The sequence below is a fragment of the Clarias gariepinus genome, chromosome 21 (assembly GCF_024256425.1).
Source record: "Clarias gariepinus isolate MV-2021 ecotype Netherlands chromosome 21, CGAR_prim_01v2, whole genome shotgun sequence".
Lineage (NCBI taxonomy): Eukaryota > Metazoa > Chordata > Actinopteri > Siluriformes > Clariidae > Clarias > Clarias gariepinus.
The window spans coordinates 9,391,281-9,409,891 of NC_071120.1; the positions used below are offsets into that span (position 1 = coordinate 9,391,281).

Sequence of the window (18,611 nt, forward strand, 5' to 3'; positions counted from 1 at the left end):
TTTTTATTCACACTTCAGTCACAGGTGTAAAGTTTTATTGCTGTTCGTTTTAAATTGCTGTATCATCTTTTTAGGTGGAAGGCGGCGTCGGTGACCTCTGACCCCTGCTGACTTTGCTCTCATGTTCCACTCGTGCAGAAGCGTGGCGTTTGAGCTGCAGCAGGTGTGTGTGTGAAACGTGTGGGAGAGTGTATGGAGCACAGCGAGGCCGGTGGCCCACAGCAGGAGCGGGCATTCGCTGAGTCCACGGGGCTGCCAGCATGCAGTTATACGGGTAACAGTGAGAGAGGAGCAGAGCCTATGATACAATAAAACTGTTTCAATTCAGCACAGAATGAATGATTAGTCAAAAAAAAAAAAATTATTTTAAAACCAATCATAATAAAAAATCAATTCAAAACAAATAACGAGGAGTGAATTCCTCAGTGCAGAACATTGTGTTCACCTTAGGGCTACTAAGATGACAATACAGCATTAGTATGCAGTTACATTTTATTTATTTGTGTTTGTTTTTATGTTTTTACTATTATTGTTTAACAATAATAAATTGCTAATTTATTTTACTAACAGTATAAAAATCTATAATTTTTTTTATACATGTAAATATTTAGTTTAGTTATTACAGTTTATGTATTTGTTTATATATCATCTGTGTTTAAACTTTGTATCAAAGTGTACCAATTTTTTTACATTTACATATTAAATCATTTATTTGCTTATGTATTTGCATGCTTTGTATGTTTTATATTTAAGGCGTTTAAGTATATTCATTAATGTATCTAGTTTGTTAGTTTGTTTATGTATTTAATCATCAGTTAGTTTGTTAATGTAATAAATCATGTTTGTTTATGTATTTAATAATCTGTTTATTTCTGTATTCAATTATTTGTTTATGTATTTAATAATCTATTTTTGTTTGTTTGTTTATCTATATAATTAATCAACAATTTAATCTTTGTGTTTATTGTCTGTTTGATTGATTGATTAATTAATAATGTTTCTTTTTAGTGTTTTGAAGTTTTATTTATTTATTTTTAAAACTAAGGCAATGACAGGATATCCGGTTATTTAAGTATGAAAAAAAATAACTGCTTAAAGATTAACTGTGCACCTCATTAAAATGGCCATGTTTAACAATTTAATGTAAATACATACTTTTTTTTTCACTTCACAGTTACTTTCATTGTAATATGTTTTTTTAATTAGGATTATATTTGAGCGTGTAATCTGAATTTCACACACTGCAAACATTTTCAAGCATTTCCTTAAAGAGAGTTTCGAGTTATGACATCACAGTATTTCAGTGTTATGTTGATGTAGTGATAGATGTGTCTACAGATTTGCTTTGGTTTCATTCACAAACCGATAAAACATCTTAAACTGATATTAGCTTTTTATGTATTTATAATTAAATTATAATATATTATATAAATTATAATCATAATTTGTATAATTATATATATATATATATATATATATATATATATATATATATATATAATTAAATTATATAACATTATTTAATACATAATGATACCAGAATGTGGTAGTGCAATATCGTCTGTAATAAATCATGTCTGCATTGTGCTATTTAATTGTGGAATTAATATCTATTTATTTAACACACTGGTCTACTAATACCGCCTCAGTAATTCATTTATTACAGCAATTGCAAAATTAAAAAAGGTCTTTTTTAGAACCTGTAAAAGTTTTGATGAAACCGTACCTGCGAGGTCGTTTCAGGCTGCTGAAGGCACAGTGGGAAACTTCCCAGGATGCCCTGGTGTGCAGTCTCCATGGCGCCGTAGCTGCAGCCCCTGATGTTTTCTCCAGCAGCTGGAGCTCCGGCCGCACAGAAGTTTAAACAGTTTTGGTTTGGCGGAAAGCGTGACGTTCTTCTCATGCTGCCGAGACGCTGCTGACCTGAAAAGCAGCAGCGGTGAAGGAAACACTCATCCAGAGTCCGTGTGAAGTGTCCAGCGTGCAGAGGCACAACGTTTAGGTCTAACACACACTTCTCAGCGCCCCGGGATCGCTTAGCTGTCTTGCTGCCTCTGATAGGCCGCGTGTTTTTCGGCTCGTGGCTGGTGGTGAAGATTTCTCTGGAGTCGAGTTTCTTCTCAGGGATCGAGCTCTCCGCTTCGGCGTCACTCTCAGTATCGCTCTTAAAATGATCTGCACAAGAAGTCACACGTCAGTGAAACCTTATTTATCTGTTTGTTTGTTCGGCTGCTTATTTCGGCCTGGATGTTATTTATTTGTCTACATATTTGTTTACTATAGTCTTATTAATTCTTGTTTTTTTGTTTATTTAATTACATATTTGATCATTTGTTTTCCCCTTTACTTTTGGTATATTCATTCATTTTTTTAATTTTTGTACAGTACTTCCCTTCCTATTGTCTAACTCCGCATTGATCTATACACAAATTTGTTTGTTGTTATCTCTATTTGTTTATTTATCGTTTTGTTAGTTTGTTTGTGCGTTTGATTATTTATTTATTTATTTACCTTTATGTACATAATCTATCCATCTTTCCATCTATTCTCCTATTTATTTATTTATTTATTTATTTACTCCTTCTTACTTTGATTTTGTTGTTACTGTGATTTTGTGTTCATATGTTATTATTTATTTTTATAATTATTTTTCTAACAGTATTATTGTTATTATATAATTATTGTAGATATTATCGTACAATATTAAAAATACTAAACAAAGCATGTATTAAAAATATATATACTGTATTTAATGTATCTATAACAGCAACAACAACAACAATAATAATAATAATAATAATAATAATAATAGAATAAACATAAACTTATAACCTTTGAATGATGACTTTTTGACAGTTGTAGCCTGGAGAAAGCGGCCGGGACGATCAGAGGAATCATCTGAGGACCCGCCATCTTTCTTCGGTTCCACGTCCCTGGACTTGAACTGCAGCATTACAGGTTTTCTAATGGAAACAACATTCATTTATTCATTTCTTCATTTCCCTCCCATTATTTTGATGTTCGGACCTGAGCGACACTACTTCATGCCAAATCCTGACCTTTTCTCCCTCCTCCCGTTTCCTGTGTCCCGGAATCCCTTCGCAAAGGGGTTGTTATCGATTTTCAGCTGTGTAATCTGCTCAACATAAAACGTGACATTTTATAAAATATCAGCACAATTCCTCCCTTTGTTACAATGAAGGTTCACGTAAATTATAATCATTAATAAATCAATAATAAATATATAATTACATCACACTTGTTTACAGTAATAGAATGTGTTATGCTAATATGTGTCCATGATCTGATACACAGATTCTATTCATGCTAGTGTACAGTGTACATAATATAAAACTAAGTAGATAGTATAATATAACTTAATATAATTATAATATAATAGTTATAATGTAAAAAAATTTGTACAAATGAAGGAGCTTATATAAATAATTCATACTAATTAAAGTGGTGAACAAAGTGAACAGAGTATAAGAAAGAAAACCTTGTCATTCTGGTACGCAGTAACAGCGATGAACTCGGTCAGAGGAAACACGAAGGTCCTGAACGCACTGTACGGAAGCTTCAGGAGGTCATCAGCTCTCACCAGGTGCAGCCGCGGCTGGTATTTATGCATGGAGTTCAAAATGGTCTGGACCAAGAGAGAAAAAGAAAAAACAGAATCTTAGATTTCAGTAATTCAGCATGCTTACTATAATTCTCCAAGAAAATAAAACTCATACGCTGGTATTATAATTGTAACATATTCGGCATGAAAATAACATTTTTGTTATGTTATGGTACAAATATTTCTTTACTATATATTTTTTCATCGTACTCATGCCCTGTCCCACCTGTTACACTAACATTACACTGAACCAAGGGAAATTACAATAGTGAGCATAAAAGCAACATAGCAAACTAAAGTACTAAACTCAGCAGCTATCTACACATAGTTCACTAAAGTATCAAAATGATTACTTAATAATTAGTTGTAAAATAAAAAGAATTTAAAAATAAATAAATACATGTGAATATGTAGATAAATTTGTATTACTTAAAAAAATTATATCAATAATGTATTGTATATAAAATCATATGTTGAATATTTTTTTAAGCTAAAATAGTAATAAAATATTGTATAAACGAAAGTTTGCACCACTGAATCCTGGATTAAAAAAAAAAGTGATTGCAGTTATAATGTCAGAATAGATGGTATGAGCTGAAGTAATATATTATCTACTGTATATACACTATGTATATAAGATTATATAATGTACTGCACAAATACCATTTTTGTTAAGTGTGACAAGTGAAAGTTTTGTCTTAAAGGTGTGCAAACTATTGCACTCATCGCCCATCTGGTATATTGTATCATGCTTTAACGCGACAGCAGCCTATGACAAGCAAGATATCAGTTCACCAGAAATTTGTCGAAGGCTAACAATTACACCGGACTTGTTTTTGCAATTTACCTACATTTTTAGAAATGGTCTCGTTAAAATCTATATCATTTTAAATGCAGTAAAATTTCATTTAGCTGGCTTACCAGGCTTAACATTTGGAAATTTATCATTTACTGAATTGAAAAAAAAAAAAAACACCTTTCTGGATCACTTTCATTGGCACGCCAGGCTGATTGAACCTCAAACACTAGTTGTAGTCATAATAAACACATGTGGAATAAAACTCAGACATAACACTGTAACAACTGCTACATGTTCAAAATATCTGTTAAAAAATATATATTATAGACAAAACATCATGTAGTCATTACAGACACAACATACCGAAGCGACTTTCACTGCTTCCCCGAGAGGCGAGGAAATTTAACAGTGGGGTTTTTAATAAAAGTAAGAACAGAATATGTGTGTTAGAGCTCTAAAGACGACTTTGAGTCCCTTTTGATTTTGTCAGTGTGTCAGAGATCAGAGGAAACTGGAGAATTCAGCTCCTATTATCCGAGCTCTTATTATTACTCACGAATCCGTGTTTGTCGGAGATGTTGTTGGTCAGCTTCAGCTTGTGAAACGTCACCACCCGGGACATCCAGTGATCCCCAGAGGCCGGGCTGTCCGGGTGAACGTACATGCGCTTGGGCAGCTCCGGGTCGGCTTTTCCTGCCACCGTCCAGCGTGAGTGATGAAACTTGTACCTGCAGCTGTCCGACAACACCACGTCCATCAGCAGCACGTAGCTCGCTCTCCGGTCCAAACCGCTGCAGCGCACACGCAATGGAGGAAACATACGCCTCATCGACGCCAAGGGGAAACGAAGAAAACACAGCTGTGTTAGTCTGAGACGGGTGAGTCTATTTATGAGCTGAAGATTTAATAACAATAACTTTTATCACCAAAATGTGAGTAAATCTACAACCTACTGTACGTTACTCTGATAGAGTTCAAGGTTCTGTTTAAAAGCAAAAAAACAATATATATCGACTTACTGTCTGTCAATTCGGATTTACGCCTTGTGTTCCTCAGTATTTATTAAAGATGCAATATGAGACCCACGGCTTGTGTAGAAATGTAATTCGCACAGTTGCTAACTATGTTTTATAGCCTTTAGAGAGGATTCTCAGCAGCGTTACTTAGAAAAATTAGTTTAACATTCCTGTAAGTTATAGGTACCATATTGCATCCTTAATATTCAGGAATAATATGAAACGTATTATGAGACTCATATATAAGTGGAAATTAAAATTACAAGATGGGAAACATGCGAACATAAGCTCATTTTTAAAATATATTATTGAGTTACAGATGTTCAGAGCTGTGTAACTCTGAGACATGTTTAATAACATACTTGCAGCATATTGCATCTTTATTATTTTAAAAATACATCTTTTTATGATTTGAATAAGCAAATGAATCATTTATGGTATATTTTCACTGGACACTTAGCAATTATCAACGATGCAACAATAACATGTACTGTATTTAACTATAGATAGATGTGTTTGTAATGTATAATGTATAAGGTACAGATGCCATATTGCATGTGCAATAGTTAGGGACAACTTTTAACAAAAGTCATACATAAAAATTGACATAAAGCTACGTAAATTTAACTTAAATATATAAAAAATGTAACTACTGAGTTGTTAGGATTTCTGAGATCACGCAATCTTGAGCTATAGGGATTCCCGTTAGTCTTAGAGATGTATTTATGAAATGAATAGTCCATGTATAATAATAATATTAAGAAACTTTTTAAACCTTCAGATCCAACCTCTAGTGTCATGTCCATTAAACCCATATTGTATCGCAATAAATATTGAGGAATTATCAAAGATGCAACAACATAGGAAACTTTTGCTTTTAATTTATATCAGTTGAATTGTTAAATTGATAATTGTTTATGTTTTATATGGCATCTTCTTGTTTTTATTTTGAAAAAGTAATGTGGGTGAACTTAACAACTTGTGCATAAACTGTTTTTATGGTGCACACAGATAACAGATATTGATGGGTATATGTATACTGTAACTTATAGGTTCTATATTGCATCTTTAACACTTAACAGATTCGCTGAGTCTGTGACGGGATTTTCGCATTACTCTGAAGTGCGTGATCAGACTTTTTTGGACTAATCAATATGTACTGTAGGTTTCGCTGTGCACTTTTACCATGACTGTATGTTAAAGAAAATGGTTTTAGGATCAATCTGAATCTGAGGCATGAATGTAGAGTTATAAATGTTGAAAGCTTCTAAATGTTTGAAAGAAAAATACATTGGGAGCATTATGTTATTCCTCTATAAGGAAAGTAATTTTGTCTCATTTGTTGAAATAAAATAAACTGCAAGACTAAATTTTTAACATTAGAAATTGCCATGTGTTTCTCACCGCAAATCCCACAACACTTCTTGAACAATAGCAAAAATTACTGCTGTTCATGCAAATAGAACAAAAGGGCATCACGTTTGTTCGATTGTTTGTTTGTTTACCTCCCCGACTTTGTGATGACCATTTCAGTGCCAATCCGGTGGAACTGCCTCCACAGGTCCATTCCCTCTAAGTGCACCACTGCCTCTTCTTCCTCTTCCTCCTCCTCTTCCTCTTTCTCCATATGCTGGAGGTGATGATGAATAGATGATGATGAAGATGATGATGATGATGATGAAGATGTGGGGCTGGAGATGATGATGCTTCTCCTTGCGATCTGCTCCATCAGAGGCCTCCCACACCCAAGCAGAGGGAAGAACGGAGCGTGGTACGTCATGTTCACCTGGATGATCCAGAGAACCAAAATATAATCAATTTAAAAAAATCTTTTGTAGTTTCAGTTCAGTAAAGAATTAGGTGTCTCTGTGCACATTGGGTTGTTTCTTCATGTTTCAGGATGTGTCCTAAATCCCCTAAGCCTCCTATAAATCCCCTAAAACCTCTGTGGCATTAGTTATTCCTGAAGAGAAATCAAGAGACAGAGAAAAAGAGGAAATGCTGGGAGAGGAGTAGGATCACCTCCTCTCATCATCACAGTCCAGCTGGAGTTTAAACTCGGCTAAAGACAGGCACTTTCTGATTGGCTCCCTGTGGGGACGCGCAGGAACCAATCGCGTTCGAGATGGGCGTGGTTAGTAAACATCACACTCAGGCGCTGCACAATTTGCTAAATCATACGGGGGGAATAAGAACGCTACGTCATTACGTCATCACCGGCGCGTTCGCTTGTCCCCATAGCTGCAGTACACTTCCGTAATACTTACAAATACACCGAATTAGAAGATAATTAAAAGGTTTTAAAAACAAACGTGAACGGTAGACTTAATGGGGTGCACAGTTAAATAAGTCCTATGCAATACTGCAATATAAAGTTTGGTTAGTGAATTAAAACAACACTTCTGTATTAAATAGCGTTAAAAGAGCAAGGATGCTATTTAATAAAGATCCAAACAGGAAGGAGTCACGTGGTTTTAGGACTTTACCATGTGTTTTTATATATTACTGTAAAACTGTACTCTTTACAGTGTCATCACTCCTACTACTAACACAACAACTATAAATGAATAAATAAATAACATCACTATGTTTTATATCTGATTATATATTCATGCATTTATACATTTGTACAATTCAAGTAGTACAATTTAATGATTTCTGACACAAAATGTTTTTTGTGTGACCGATATACCTTATGTCCAGTACATAAACTCACACACTGCTCCTACTGATTGGCTATTTAGTGACATAAACCTGAGTTTCTCCTCCTCCTGACATCCCACAACACTAATCAATCTTCAGTTTTTAACTACAAGACACCATGTAACACAGACCTTCTCACCATAAAATGCACAAGCCAGGAAGCATTACATCATCGACTCACCCTGTACAAGTACGAGAGTGAAATTTTGTTTCTTTGCTTGTTTATTTGATTGTTTGTCTTTTGCGCATACCTACTGTATACTGTATATAATGTCTGTATACAATGTCAATTTACATGTCACTGCAAAATACATGATGATTTCCTTTATAACCTCACAAACCATAGTAATTAAAGTTAAAACACGGTAAATCACATTGTATTTAAAATTTTCTCCATCTCAATTCTGCTCTAGATTAAAAAAAAAATGTCTCAGAACCAAGTTTTTAGATGTCCTGCATTTATGTTCACTCATTTCCACAATCAGAGAATCCACAAAAAGTAGATTATTGCTGGATTGAGCTTAGATTTCATAGTGAAACAAACCATATTATGGTTTGATTTTTATATATTTTTTAATTTCTTGGGGCAATATTACAGACAATATCAGTATACAGTATTAAGAAATGGCCAAAGAAATGTGAAGTCACATAAAATGCTTAGCACAGAGGTTTTCGGTCATTCGATCCATTTTATTTTTATGGTACGATAGAGCAATTAATAAGGTATATACAGTATATTTTTAAAAGATAGTATAATTTTTAATACGTCAACCAGAGATGGCTCAATCAGGTAAGTTTTTCAGTCTAAAAAAATAACATACAATACAAAAACACAAAAGCAATCTGCAAAAGGTTTTCTCTCTCTTTTTCTCTCTCTCTAATATTTTTGATTAATTAATTGATTGGAACAACAACAAATGATTAATAAATTATTAAGACCACATATAAGAAATTAATTTAAAAAATGATGTATTTCTCAGGATTTTTTCAGTCAACTGAGAAAATTAAAATTAAAATATTCAGGTTCGAACTCCAATGATGCCACATCCATCTGTGGCTGAAACTACTAGGGAGCAAAAATGTCCTTGTTCCCACAGAGGGAGCGGTGGCATACTTTCTCTCCCATATCAATCACAGCGACACTAGCCACTAGCGTGGGCATCTGGGCAGATAATATTCTCTTTCAAGTGTGTTAAGCCAGCCACTAACATTTGTAAAAATATGCCTGGCCACACATGCTGTTATTTCATATGGGAGAAAATATTTTTTTGCGTATTCTAGTGCTTATATTAGTTAGTGGTTGCTTGATAATCATTTACATATTTCTGTATTACAATATTTTGGAAATAGATGTTAGAAAAGTAAAATCTCATGAACAAAATCTGTTTACTTACTACTTTTGGATCCAGCTCCTCCCTGTCCACATCCAGAACCATTGTTCTTATTTAACACATCACCTTGCGACTTCGTGGCCTCTTTGGTTTATCTGTGGTTTGAAGTTTCTGGATCTGCTTCTTCAACAAGATCTTTTCTGGTTCTGCTTTCTGAATAAAATAATTGTTAGCCGCCACCACTTACTGACGCTGATCTGTAACCAGCACTGAGAAACTCTTTGACAGTTAGGGGTTTTAAATTCTCTGACATTTAATAGTGTCACAGGTCTGAGATCAGCATGAGTGAGTGGAAGAATGATTGTGCCAAGAACTGTTTTTATTGCAAGGGTGGCAGGAGTCGTACCGTTCTATGATGTTAATTAGGATTAGGTGATATACTGAGTTACAGCTTTTTATTACAGTTGAGTTTGGCATTGGGTTTAAATGGCAACGCCTTACAGAGCACTGTGTTTCATCATGTTGCATATTTTCCACATATATCCACACACATTATTAATCATCACTGAAAAGTTTCAGATAAGTATCAGGTTCTTTGGTATTCAGTTCATCCTCGCAAACTCGGAACCAAATTCTCATTATGAGATAGCTTTAAAGTGGGATTTTCCTCAACAGAATCATCAATGATTTTATAAATCATATATATGTACATATATACAGAGATATACATAATATATTTACATTCTGATGATGTTACCATTCAACCTATGAAGGATTTGTGCTAAAAAGTAAAAAAAAAAAAAAACTTTGAAGATTATCTATCTATGCATTTAAATAACCATACACATGTCTCTAGTCTGTAGGCGCAAAACCTATTTCACAAGAGGCTGGTGTTATATATATTTTCTCTATTGTATGCAATGTCTAATGCCTGGCTCAGTATGCCAGTCAAACCATGCTTAGGGACTTGCATTCAAGGCCACCACTGCTGTCACAAATAAGAATGAGGCGGGGGAATAGAACAGTGCCGGAATTTGGATTTACTCAGATTTCCCTTAGGGAGCTGTGCTTACCTTTTTTTTATTCATTATTTATTTATTATCCCAGCCATGCTGTTATGGGCCATAAACCATGTCTTCTAGTTGCATTCTCTGTTCGGAACATTTTTATATTAAAAGCAGGATTTTAAAAGTGGATTTGTGTTACACAGCTGCGGAAATAATGCCTTCTGTTGTAAAAGTTTTGTCCACTCCCACATGCCAGCGCAACTCTGTCTCCATAAGTTTTACCAAAAAACATCTCAGCCATTTCACACCCCGCCTTTTTGTAACAACTTTATGTCACTCAGCAGCGCTCTGGAGTACCACCGGCGTTGAGAGAAACACGCGCACACACACACACACACACACACACACACACACTCAGGCTTATGGGGCAGCTGTGCCAATCCCCAGCAGTCCGCTAATAACAAGCTGGTCTTTTTCTGGCATATGGGTGAGGGAAAACCCAGGGTGCTTTTCATGTCACTTCAAAAGGAACGGAATGATATTGGTCCCAGGCAAGGGTGTGGGGAATTGCATTCTGGACTGTACATCTGATTTCAGTGACATCATCACCCGGTGGTAAATTCCCCCCACCTAAATGAAAGATATTAAGAGTAGTATTGTCAAAGGTAAACTGTGCACTGTGGGACTCTGAGCATCTGCCAAATGACTAAATGTAAAGGTAAATGAGGTAGCATGTCTAAGTAATTATATTGGGCAATGGTTAGATTTGTTTATAGATTCAACTTAAATGTTTAAAATAAGACGCCACAATTTAGATTTAGTTTAGACTACATTATTGGAAATACAACAATACGACTTTAGTCTGTACAGAATAAAAAAAAAACAGATTTATCAAAGCAAAAACTCTCTTTATTTCTTTATATAATCCCTGGCTACACTAATGCACTTTTCCCAGTGTTTCATTAGTGCTTGGGTTCCATCAAGGTAGAAAGTTTTTTCAGTACACCGGAGCCTTCACGTCTGAAATGCTGGCCTGCCAGGAACTCCTTTAATGGCACAAACGTGGAAATGGCTTGGAGTGAGATCAGGATTGTACTGGGGATGTGGTAATAACTCCCAGCTGAGTTCCTGTTATGTACAAGTGTTGTTGGTGAATGATTGTGTAAACAGTTCCCACAGACAGATGTGCCTCTTCCGTAAGTTGGCAACAAGTTAACTGTCCTTATTCAAGGATCAGGCATTCCACTGCTTGAATAGTCTTGAATAGGCATTCCACTGTTTGTAATCATCATTCACAGAGATACAGTCTTCTTTAAAGCATTTTAAAAAAAAAATAAAGCTAATCTCAAGAGTCTCATCACTGTACTGAGCTTGAAGTCTTCTATAAATGTCAATCGGTTTTATCGCTTCGCTCATGAAAAGTTTTAGTGCTAGCGCCAGATTGACTTAAATGCCCCTCATAAAATAGTGGCAACAGAATATTATTCTTAAGCTAAGACAAATTTTAGTCAGGAGATAAGCTTGCGCTGAGATTGCGTTGACTACAATATTGGAAAAAATAAACAAGTCTCTAAATATTGTGTCGACATTTTGCATGTATATAAAATAGAAATGTCTTATTTTAAACATAATATCAATATTCTTATTAGACTGTATTGAGATTTTTATATAAAAAAGACATTAATTAGTCACTCGATTAGACGGTGCAGAAATTGTAAGCAGTCTCAGATAATAAAATAATTACAATACATTTATTTGACAGATAATTATGCAGTTGTCAGTAAAAATTACAAACATATTCAAGTATTTTAGTCATAGAATACAATATAATAAATCTCCCAAGATTCAACTGAGTCTTTTAAAGGCTTTTAGAATGGGCTCGACACACTTTTTATTTTTATTTTTTTGTAATTAATTTAGCAAACAAAATATTTTAATTTGTAAATTTGGCCTTGGTTACCTTTTTTTTGGGGGAGGGGGGGAGTGGGGGGGCTCTGTCTCTAGCCTGTGTAGAAATAAAACTGAGTTAAATTTTATTCCCTAGATTTGAGACTGATTTAAAAAAAGATGTGAACCTCTAGATTAAATCCTGCAAATTTTATTGCAAAAATCAATTATTATTGAGATTAGACCATGCTAAAACTACAGAATGAGAAACAACACCTTACTCTCTATGTTGTGCTGGGATTTAAATGTTGAAAAAATATCTAGTTTTTTAGACTATGCTATAAGTACAGATTGAAAGGAATACTTTACAATTAAATTGTTGAAAAAAAAGCTATTAGTGTCTGAATGAGACTGTGTTATATGTATACAGTATTAGATAAAAGTATTGGGATTAAACTTTTGAGAAAAAAAGCAATCTCTGGATTGAGTATACTGACACTTGGCATAGTTTAATAGTTGGATTAATCTATTGTGCTACCATTGCAGTATTGCAAACTAGACTGTCACTAGATCAGAGATCAAGGAGATGAATATTTTTTTAAATTAGATGTTATTATATAGTATGTGATCATTTTTAGATTTCTGTAGATTACTTGATCTGCAATTAGATCAGACGACATAGCAATAGAATTGATTGAAGCGAATGAGATTTAAATGCTTGAATTAAACTCTGTGGTGAAAATGAATGAGGCAAAGAGAGTGGAATGACTCCTTTAGTCCTGCGATCTCTCAGACACCTTAGTGTGTACTTAGAGGGAGTGTGATGAATGGTCGGCCACTAGCAGGCCCGTGTGAGCCGCCGTGTTTGGACAGAGGAGGTGAGAAGAATGCAGTTAAACAGAGAAGGTGCAATAAAGAGAGGGAGGTCAAAATGGTGCTTACTTCTGACATTATTCTTCCGTGACAGCTTTTACAGATTTTTTAATGCCCATTGACACCAAATTAATTCAAGTCAATGTATTACTGATTTTTATCGTCCATTCCAACCCTCGTCTTTCCTGTACCATCTCTTGAAACATTCATACAAAGGGCGTTCAAGTCAAACTGGGACCTGTGATGACATTTCTTGTGAATAAACGTGTAAAATTGATTGACATTTACAAAGACTTCAAGTCACAACACAATGATAAGACTCTGGGCCTCAGTAAAACATTTGAATTGTGCAAAATTTTAAAGAACGCTGTACGTCCATGAATGATGATCCAGACCTAGTGGCTTTCGTATCCTGATGGATAACTTGTCGCCAACTTGTGGAAGAGACGCATCTGTCTAAAGGGAACTGTACACACAATCATTGACAAACACCAGGAACCCAGCTGGGAGTTGGTACGTATACAATGGCTTGCATCGAGGTCAGGACTGTACAGGGGATGCTCTACAGTCCTGACCTCGATGGAAGACATTTCCACATGTTTGGGACATTAAAGGAGTTCCTGGGAGGCCAGCATTATCAGACATGTAGGCAAGCAGTCTGATCATGGCTCCAGCGTAATAAGAAAACTTTCTAGCTTGTAGGTATCCAAGCACTAGTGAACCCCTGGGATAAGTGCAGGGGTTTACATAGAGAAATATAAGAATTGTTATTGTTGTGTTATTCTGCATCATCAAAAGTCCCGGTTTGACTTGAACACCTCTCGTAAAATTAGAAAAGTGTTCTAGTATAAAATTTCCTTAACCTTGATGGACACACTAAACGAAATAAGCTCAAGGAGTACATTGTGCTCTGACACTGGCATTTGTAAGTGGAAGCATTAGTGATATAAATCCAGCATTTTTGGCCAGACTGATTAACAAAACATCATCTAGCATGAAATTTTTTTTTTCCCAAGTACAAAGTGTAAACAACCTTCTCTATACCAACTCAAAAATCAATCATGCTGAGTTGTTCAGTTCGGATAATGCTTCCTTTAAGAGTGTCCTTCCTGATTTAGCTTTTGTGTGTTTTTCTGGAACAAAAAAAAAAAAACATTAAATAGACATTTTATAAGCATGAAATGGTTCTTGTGAGAGCTCTTCTGTACAACCAAGGTGAACATAATTATCACAAATAACAATAACAAATAAGGAACCATATCTTGCTTTACAGAAGAATAGCTGAACACAAATGACCTTCAGAGTAGAATAAAAAATAATTTTTTTATATATGTAGTGGAAACTACATGAATGAATAGTGTTGCTCATTGAATGGGAATTAAATTAACAGTTTTTTTTTTTTTCATTGTGCTATCTTTTTAGCCCATGAGGGCTGAACTTTGCCATGTCTTTCACAAAGCCGATGTTTTTCTGCACTTCAGCGAACGTCCTTGAGAGTATCCGGACACCTACATTATTTTTCCCTTAATTCTTTTCCATTTTTGAACCAAGTTAGCAGCAGACATTTTTATTGTTAAGAGTAAAATATTTCTGTAAAAAACGTTAATAACTTGTGTGAAGCAAAAGCTAAATAAATAACTATTCTAAATTCTATAATTTTTTTTAATAGTAGTTCCATATACAGTATTCTGCAAAAGTCTCAAGCACCACCTTATGTCTTCATATTAAATGAAATGAGATCATATATTTTCCTGCAATAGGCTGCAAAGTGTGTAAAGATATGATATAAAAATTGTTGTTTATGTAACAACCTCAGCAGCGACCTCATCTCCCCTTTCATCTGTTCCACTCAGCATTCAGCATCACCAGTAAACTAATCACCGGCCTGATCATCTGTCATCATCTGCACCTGTTTCTCACTGGTTCATGCCTTAAGTTAAATGTTTTTAGGCTTGAATGATTCAAATGATTTAATGTAAACTTAACAAACTAAAATATTCATCTGAAACTGCTAAGGTACAGGGACTGGACTGAAAAGGTGAAACAAAATATGAATAAATGAGGAGGACTCAAGACTTTTGCACAACACCTTATGGTAATACACTCGCTCTAAAATTTCATTGTTTCTGTAGTAACAGTTCATTTACAGAGAGTCTCCACATAACCAGAGATAATAAATGAGGACATCTTTAGGACATCTTTATAACATGACAATCTGCCATATTGTCTAATTAACCTAAAAGTGGAATTATTTTTAAGGCTGCTACTGCAATGCAAAAAGTCAGAATGGTGCTGATTCTACTGTACAGTACAAGTCTCTTGTCCAATACTGCAACATCTTTAAATATTTCAATATTATTGGTCCTGTGCCAAATGTTGTGCATTCTGAGGTGCCTTTTTGCTCACATTAGCTGTAAAGAGTGATATTTAAATTGCCGTAGCCATTTGTGCATACAGACTTTCTGCTCCATTCTGTTTAAACAGTAGAGACTACTTAGCATAATTTTAATTAAAAATTATTCTTTATATATATATATATATATATATATATATATATATATATATATATATATTTTTTTTTTTTTTTTTTTTTTTAATGAACATAAACATGAAAGCTCTAATAATTAGCTGACTGGATCATTTTAGACATCTTTTGACCTTTATAGGCAGAATATTTTTATTGCTGATATTTATTTGTTTTTTCTTAGTAAAGATCAGATTTTTTAAAGAATTATGCATCAAAAATAAATACCACTTTAAGTTTAAAATCTATAAATATTGGGACATTATTTCCTTATTTCTAGCACTGCTTTTCTATTTTTAGTAATTATTTTTGTAATTCTAGTTAAACATACCTTAAGTTTGACAATTTTATATTAAATTATCATCAACTCTTAACAGGAAATATTTTTAAAAAATCAAGATTAATTTCACTTTCTAAGATAATTTGTTTACAATATGAGTAAAATTTAAAGCAACTCTAGACACATCAAATTTTTTCTTGGAACAGTTTTTCGTCTTAAGGAATGCACACTTATGAGCAAAATTTGCAGGGAGGTTCTAAACACACACAGCAGCCTGGGTGTTAATAGTTTCTGCTCGAGCTTGCTTACTGTCTTCAGCAAATTCAAAGCTTCATCAGTAAAGTAGTTTAAGTTTTATCTATTGAGGTCATTTTTGAAAATGCAAATGTATACTTAGTTTTTATATTAAGTATTCCGTGCCCTGTTATGTTTTTAATATCACTGTTTTATTTCTTTCATAATGTGCAATTTATTAATTATCAGTGAATATTTTTAATATAGTACAAAGCCTATTACGATTATTACATGGTATAATAATCACAATGTGATACCTTTTTAATGATGCACATCCCCCATTACAGTATATTTTAATGAACTGTCAATTTGTTCTATTGCATTAGGTCGATTTAACCATAAATATTTAAAAAAAACTTCCTAAAAAAAAAAAAAGATTTTTTCTAACTCATGATGAAACACATTTTCCAAAGTCAAAGAATCTACAACTGAATTGTTATTGGTCACTGGGTTCATGAGACGCATTTAATTCAGGAAACACACACTGAGGGAGTGGGAATAAACCCGAACGCTTTTACTGCATTACAAAATCAATAGAGGCTTATCAATAACAAGGCCATGAATCACTCCGAGAAGGAGGACAGAAACGGGGAAAAATGAGAGTGAGGGATGGGAAAAGAGGGGAGGACGGCTGAAATCAATTTTCACACATTAGAACGATTAGCTTATTGAGAGGAGGGTGACGTATTGAATCTTGCACCGTCGCATTTTTGGAAAAAAGGTCTCCCATCATCTGTGTATAACATATAGCAATTCTTAAAAGGACTGAATAGAGTTTTATGTCCTGATCTACTTGTGATGCTGATGGAATGACTGTATCTTGATGCATTCTGTAATTTATAAGTCAGAAATTTAAAGGATTTCAAGCCAAATTTAAGTCTTTAAACTAAATGTGCGTTCTCAATAATTTAAAGCAGCCTGTTTCAGGGAAAGGGTCAGTTAAAGACAGAAATAAAACACTAAAATCTTTTTACTACCAAGTATTTGACTGACCTCTTTCGTACTTTCATACAGTTTCATAATGTGGCATTTACACCAATCAGCCATAACATTAACACCAGATAACATTAAGACATTAAAATTGATTATCAATTAAATACCAGTAAACTGGTGACAGGATCATATGGGCACCCGAGGCTTATTTATGATTGTGGGGACCAAATCTCAGTCTGATCCCACAGAAAAGCCAATGTAGTGTAGCACAAACACTGACATGATAGAAAGGAACCAGAACACCCAGTGCACCACAGCCTGTCACACACATTTTTATTGTGTGTAAGTCGACACCCGCCAACCTGACCTCCAAATTCCTCAGATCTCAATCCAACTGAGCATCCATGGGATGCGCCAGACTATCAAGTCTGATCCATGGAAGCCCTATCCTGCAACCCACAGCACCCAAAGGATCTGCCAACATCTTTGTGCCAGACAACACAGCACACCCCAAAAGGCCCTGTGTGGCCATGGCCAGAGCTGTTTTACTTGCACAAGTAAAACCAAAACCTGTTTTATATACATATATATCCTTAAGGCCACCAGCACCGATCGGTGCATAAGGCAACGAGAGTTCTCCATTGGAAAGGACTTTCACTGTTTCCGTAGCAATTGTTTTTTTTCTGGGGCGAGTTGCTAGCCCAACGCCCAACTCTTCTCAACCGGCAACGGCAGAGCTCTAGACCTCCGGCTGCGAGAAGTTACAGAAGGTACCCGGGAACTGAACCAGCGATTTCCGGATGATATATATATATATATATATATATATATAAGCATTTTTATTTTTTTTATTTGTTTAGGAAATAAAAATGGCTTTTTTTAAAAGAAATAAAACACCTTGGGGCAGGCTGCTAATAATTGGGATTCGTTATTGTTTAGTTTATTCCAACTGTAACCTGGTCAGTGTTTGATAAAAAAATATATATATTTTCCTAAACTGACTGAGCTAGATAACAAACAGCAGAAAAACCTGATAGTCAAGATATCCTCAAGGTGACTCTAATGGTGGACTACAAATTCTATAAAAATGATATTTATAGCACAAAATCATTTTTCTGTGTAAACCTAAATGACATGGCTGACTTCAAGACCACAATATAAACTTTCTTCATTTAAAGAAAAGCCCTTTTTATTGTTATTTAGCCGACTGTGCGTTTATGAATTTGTATGTGTGTGTGCGTTCATTACCAAGATTCGTGTTAAATACTCCGATGAGAACTGATACAGCTTTTAATCACCTCTTTACTGAGTCTGGCAGTCCTTTGCTAATTTACCAGAGTAG

At 34.6% G+C, this 18,611-nt stretch overlaps 1 protein-coding gene across 1 annotated transcript; it reads right to left on the reverse strand.

Annotated features, from left to right (window-relative positions):
• tbx3b (T-box transcription factor 3b) lies at positions 1-7,468 on the reverse strand. The gene is made up of 7 exons (XM_053480713.1): positions 6,943-7,468; positions 4,978-5,245; positions 3,500-3,646; positions 3,060-3,136; positions 2,833-2,963; positions 1,727-2,175; positions 1-298 (listed from the first exon to the last, which is right to left on the reverse strand). Exons 1-7 carry the CDS (start codon positions 7,215-7,217, stop codon positions 71-73), a joined length of 1,575 nt encoding a protein of 524 aa, XP_053336688.1. The 5' UTR covers positions 7,218-7,468; the 3' UTR covers positions 1-70.
• Between the last annotated feature and the right edge of the window lie 11,143 nt (positions 7,469-18,611).

What these genes read in the sequence shown, in the direction of transcription:
- tbx3b (XM_053480713.1), bottom strand. Translation starts at nt 7,217, where the DNA reads ATGACGTACCACGCTCCGTTCTTCCCTCTGCTTGGGTGTGGGAGGCCT. An exon ending in GTCATCACAAAGTCGGGGAG is followed by an intron (nt 5,246 to 6,942) that starts GTAAACAAACAA and finishes GGCGTCGATGAG; the next exon opens with GCGTATGTTTCCTCCATTGC. An exon ending in CTGCGTACCAGAATGACAAG is followed by an intron (nt 3,137 to 3,499) that starts GTTTTCTTTCTT and finishes TATGTTGAGCAG; the next exon opens with ATTACACAGCTGAAAATCGA.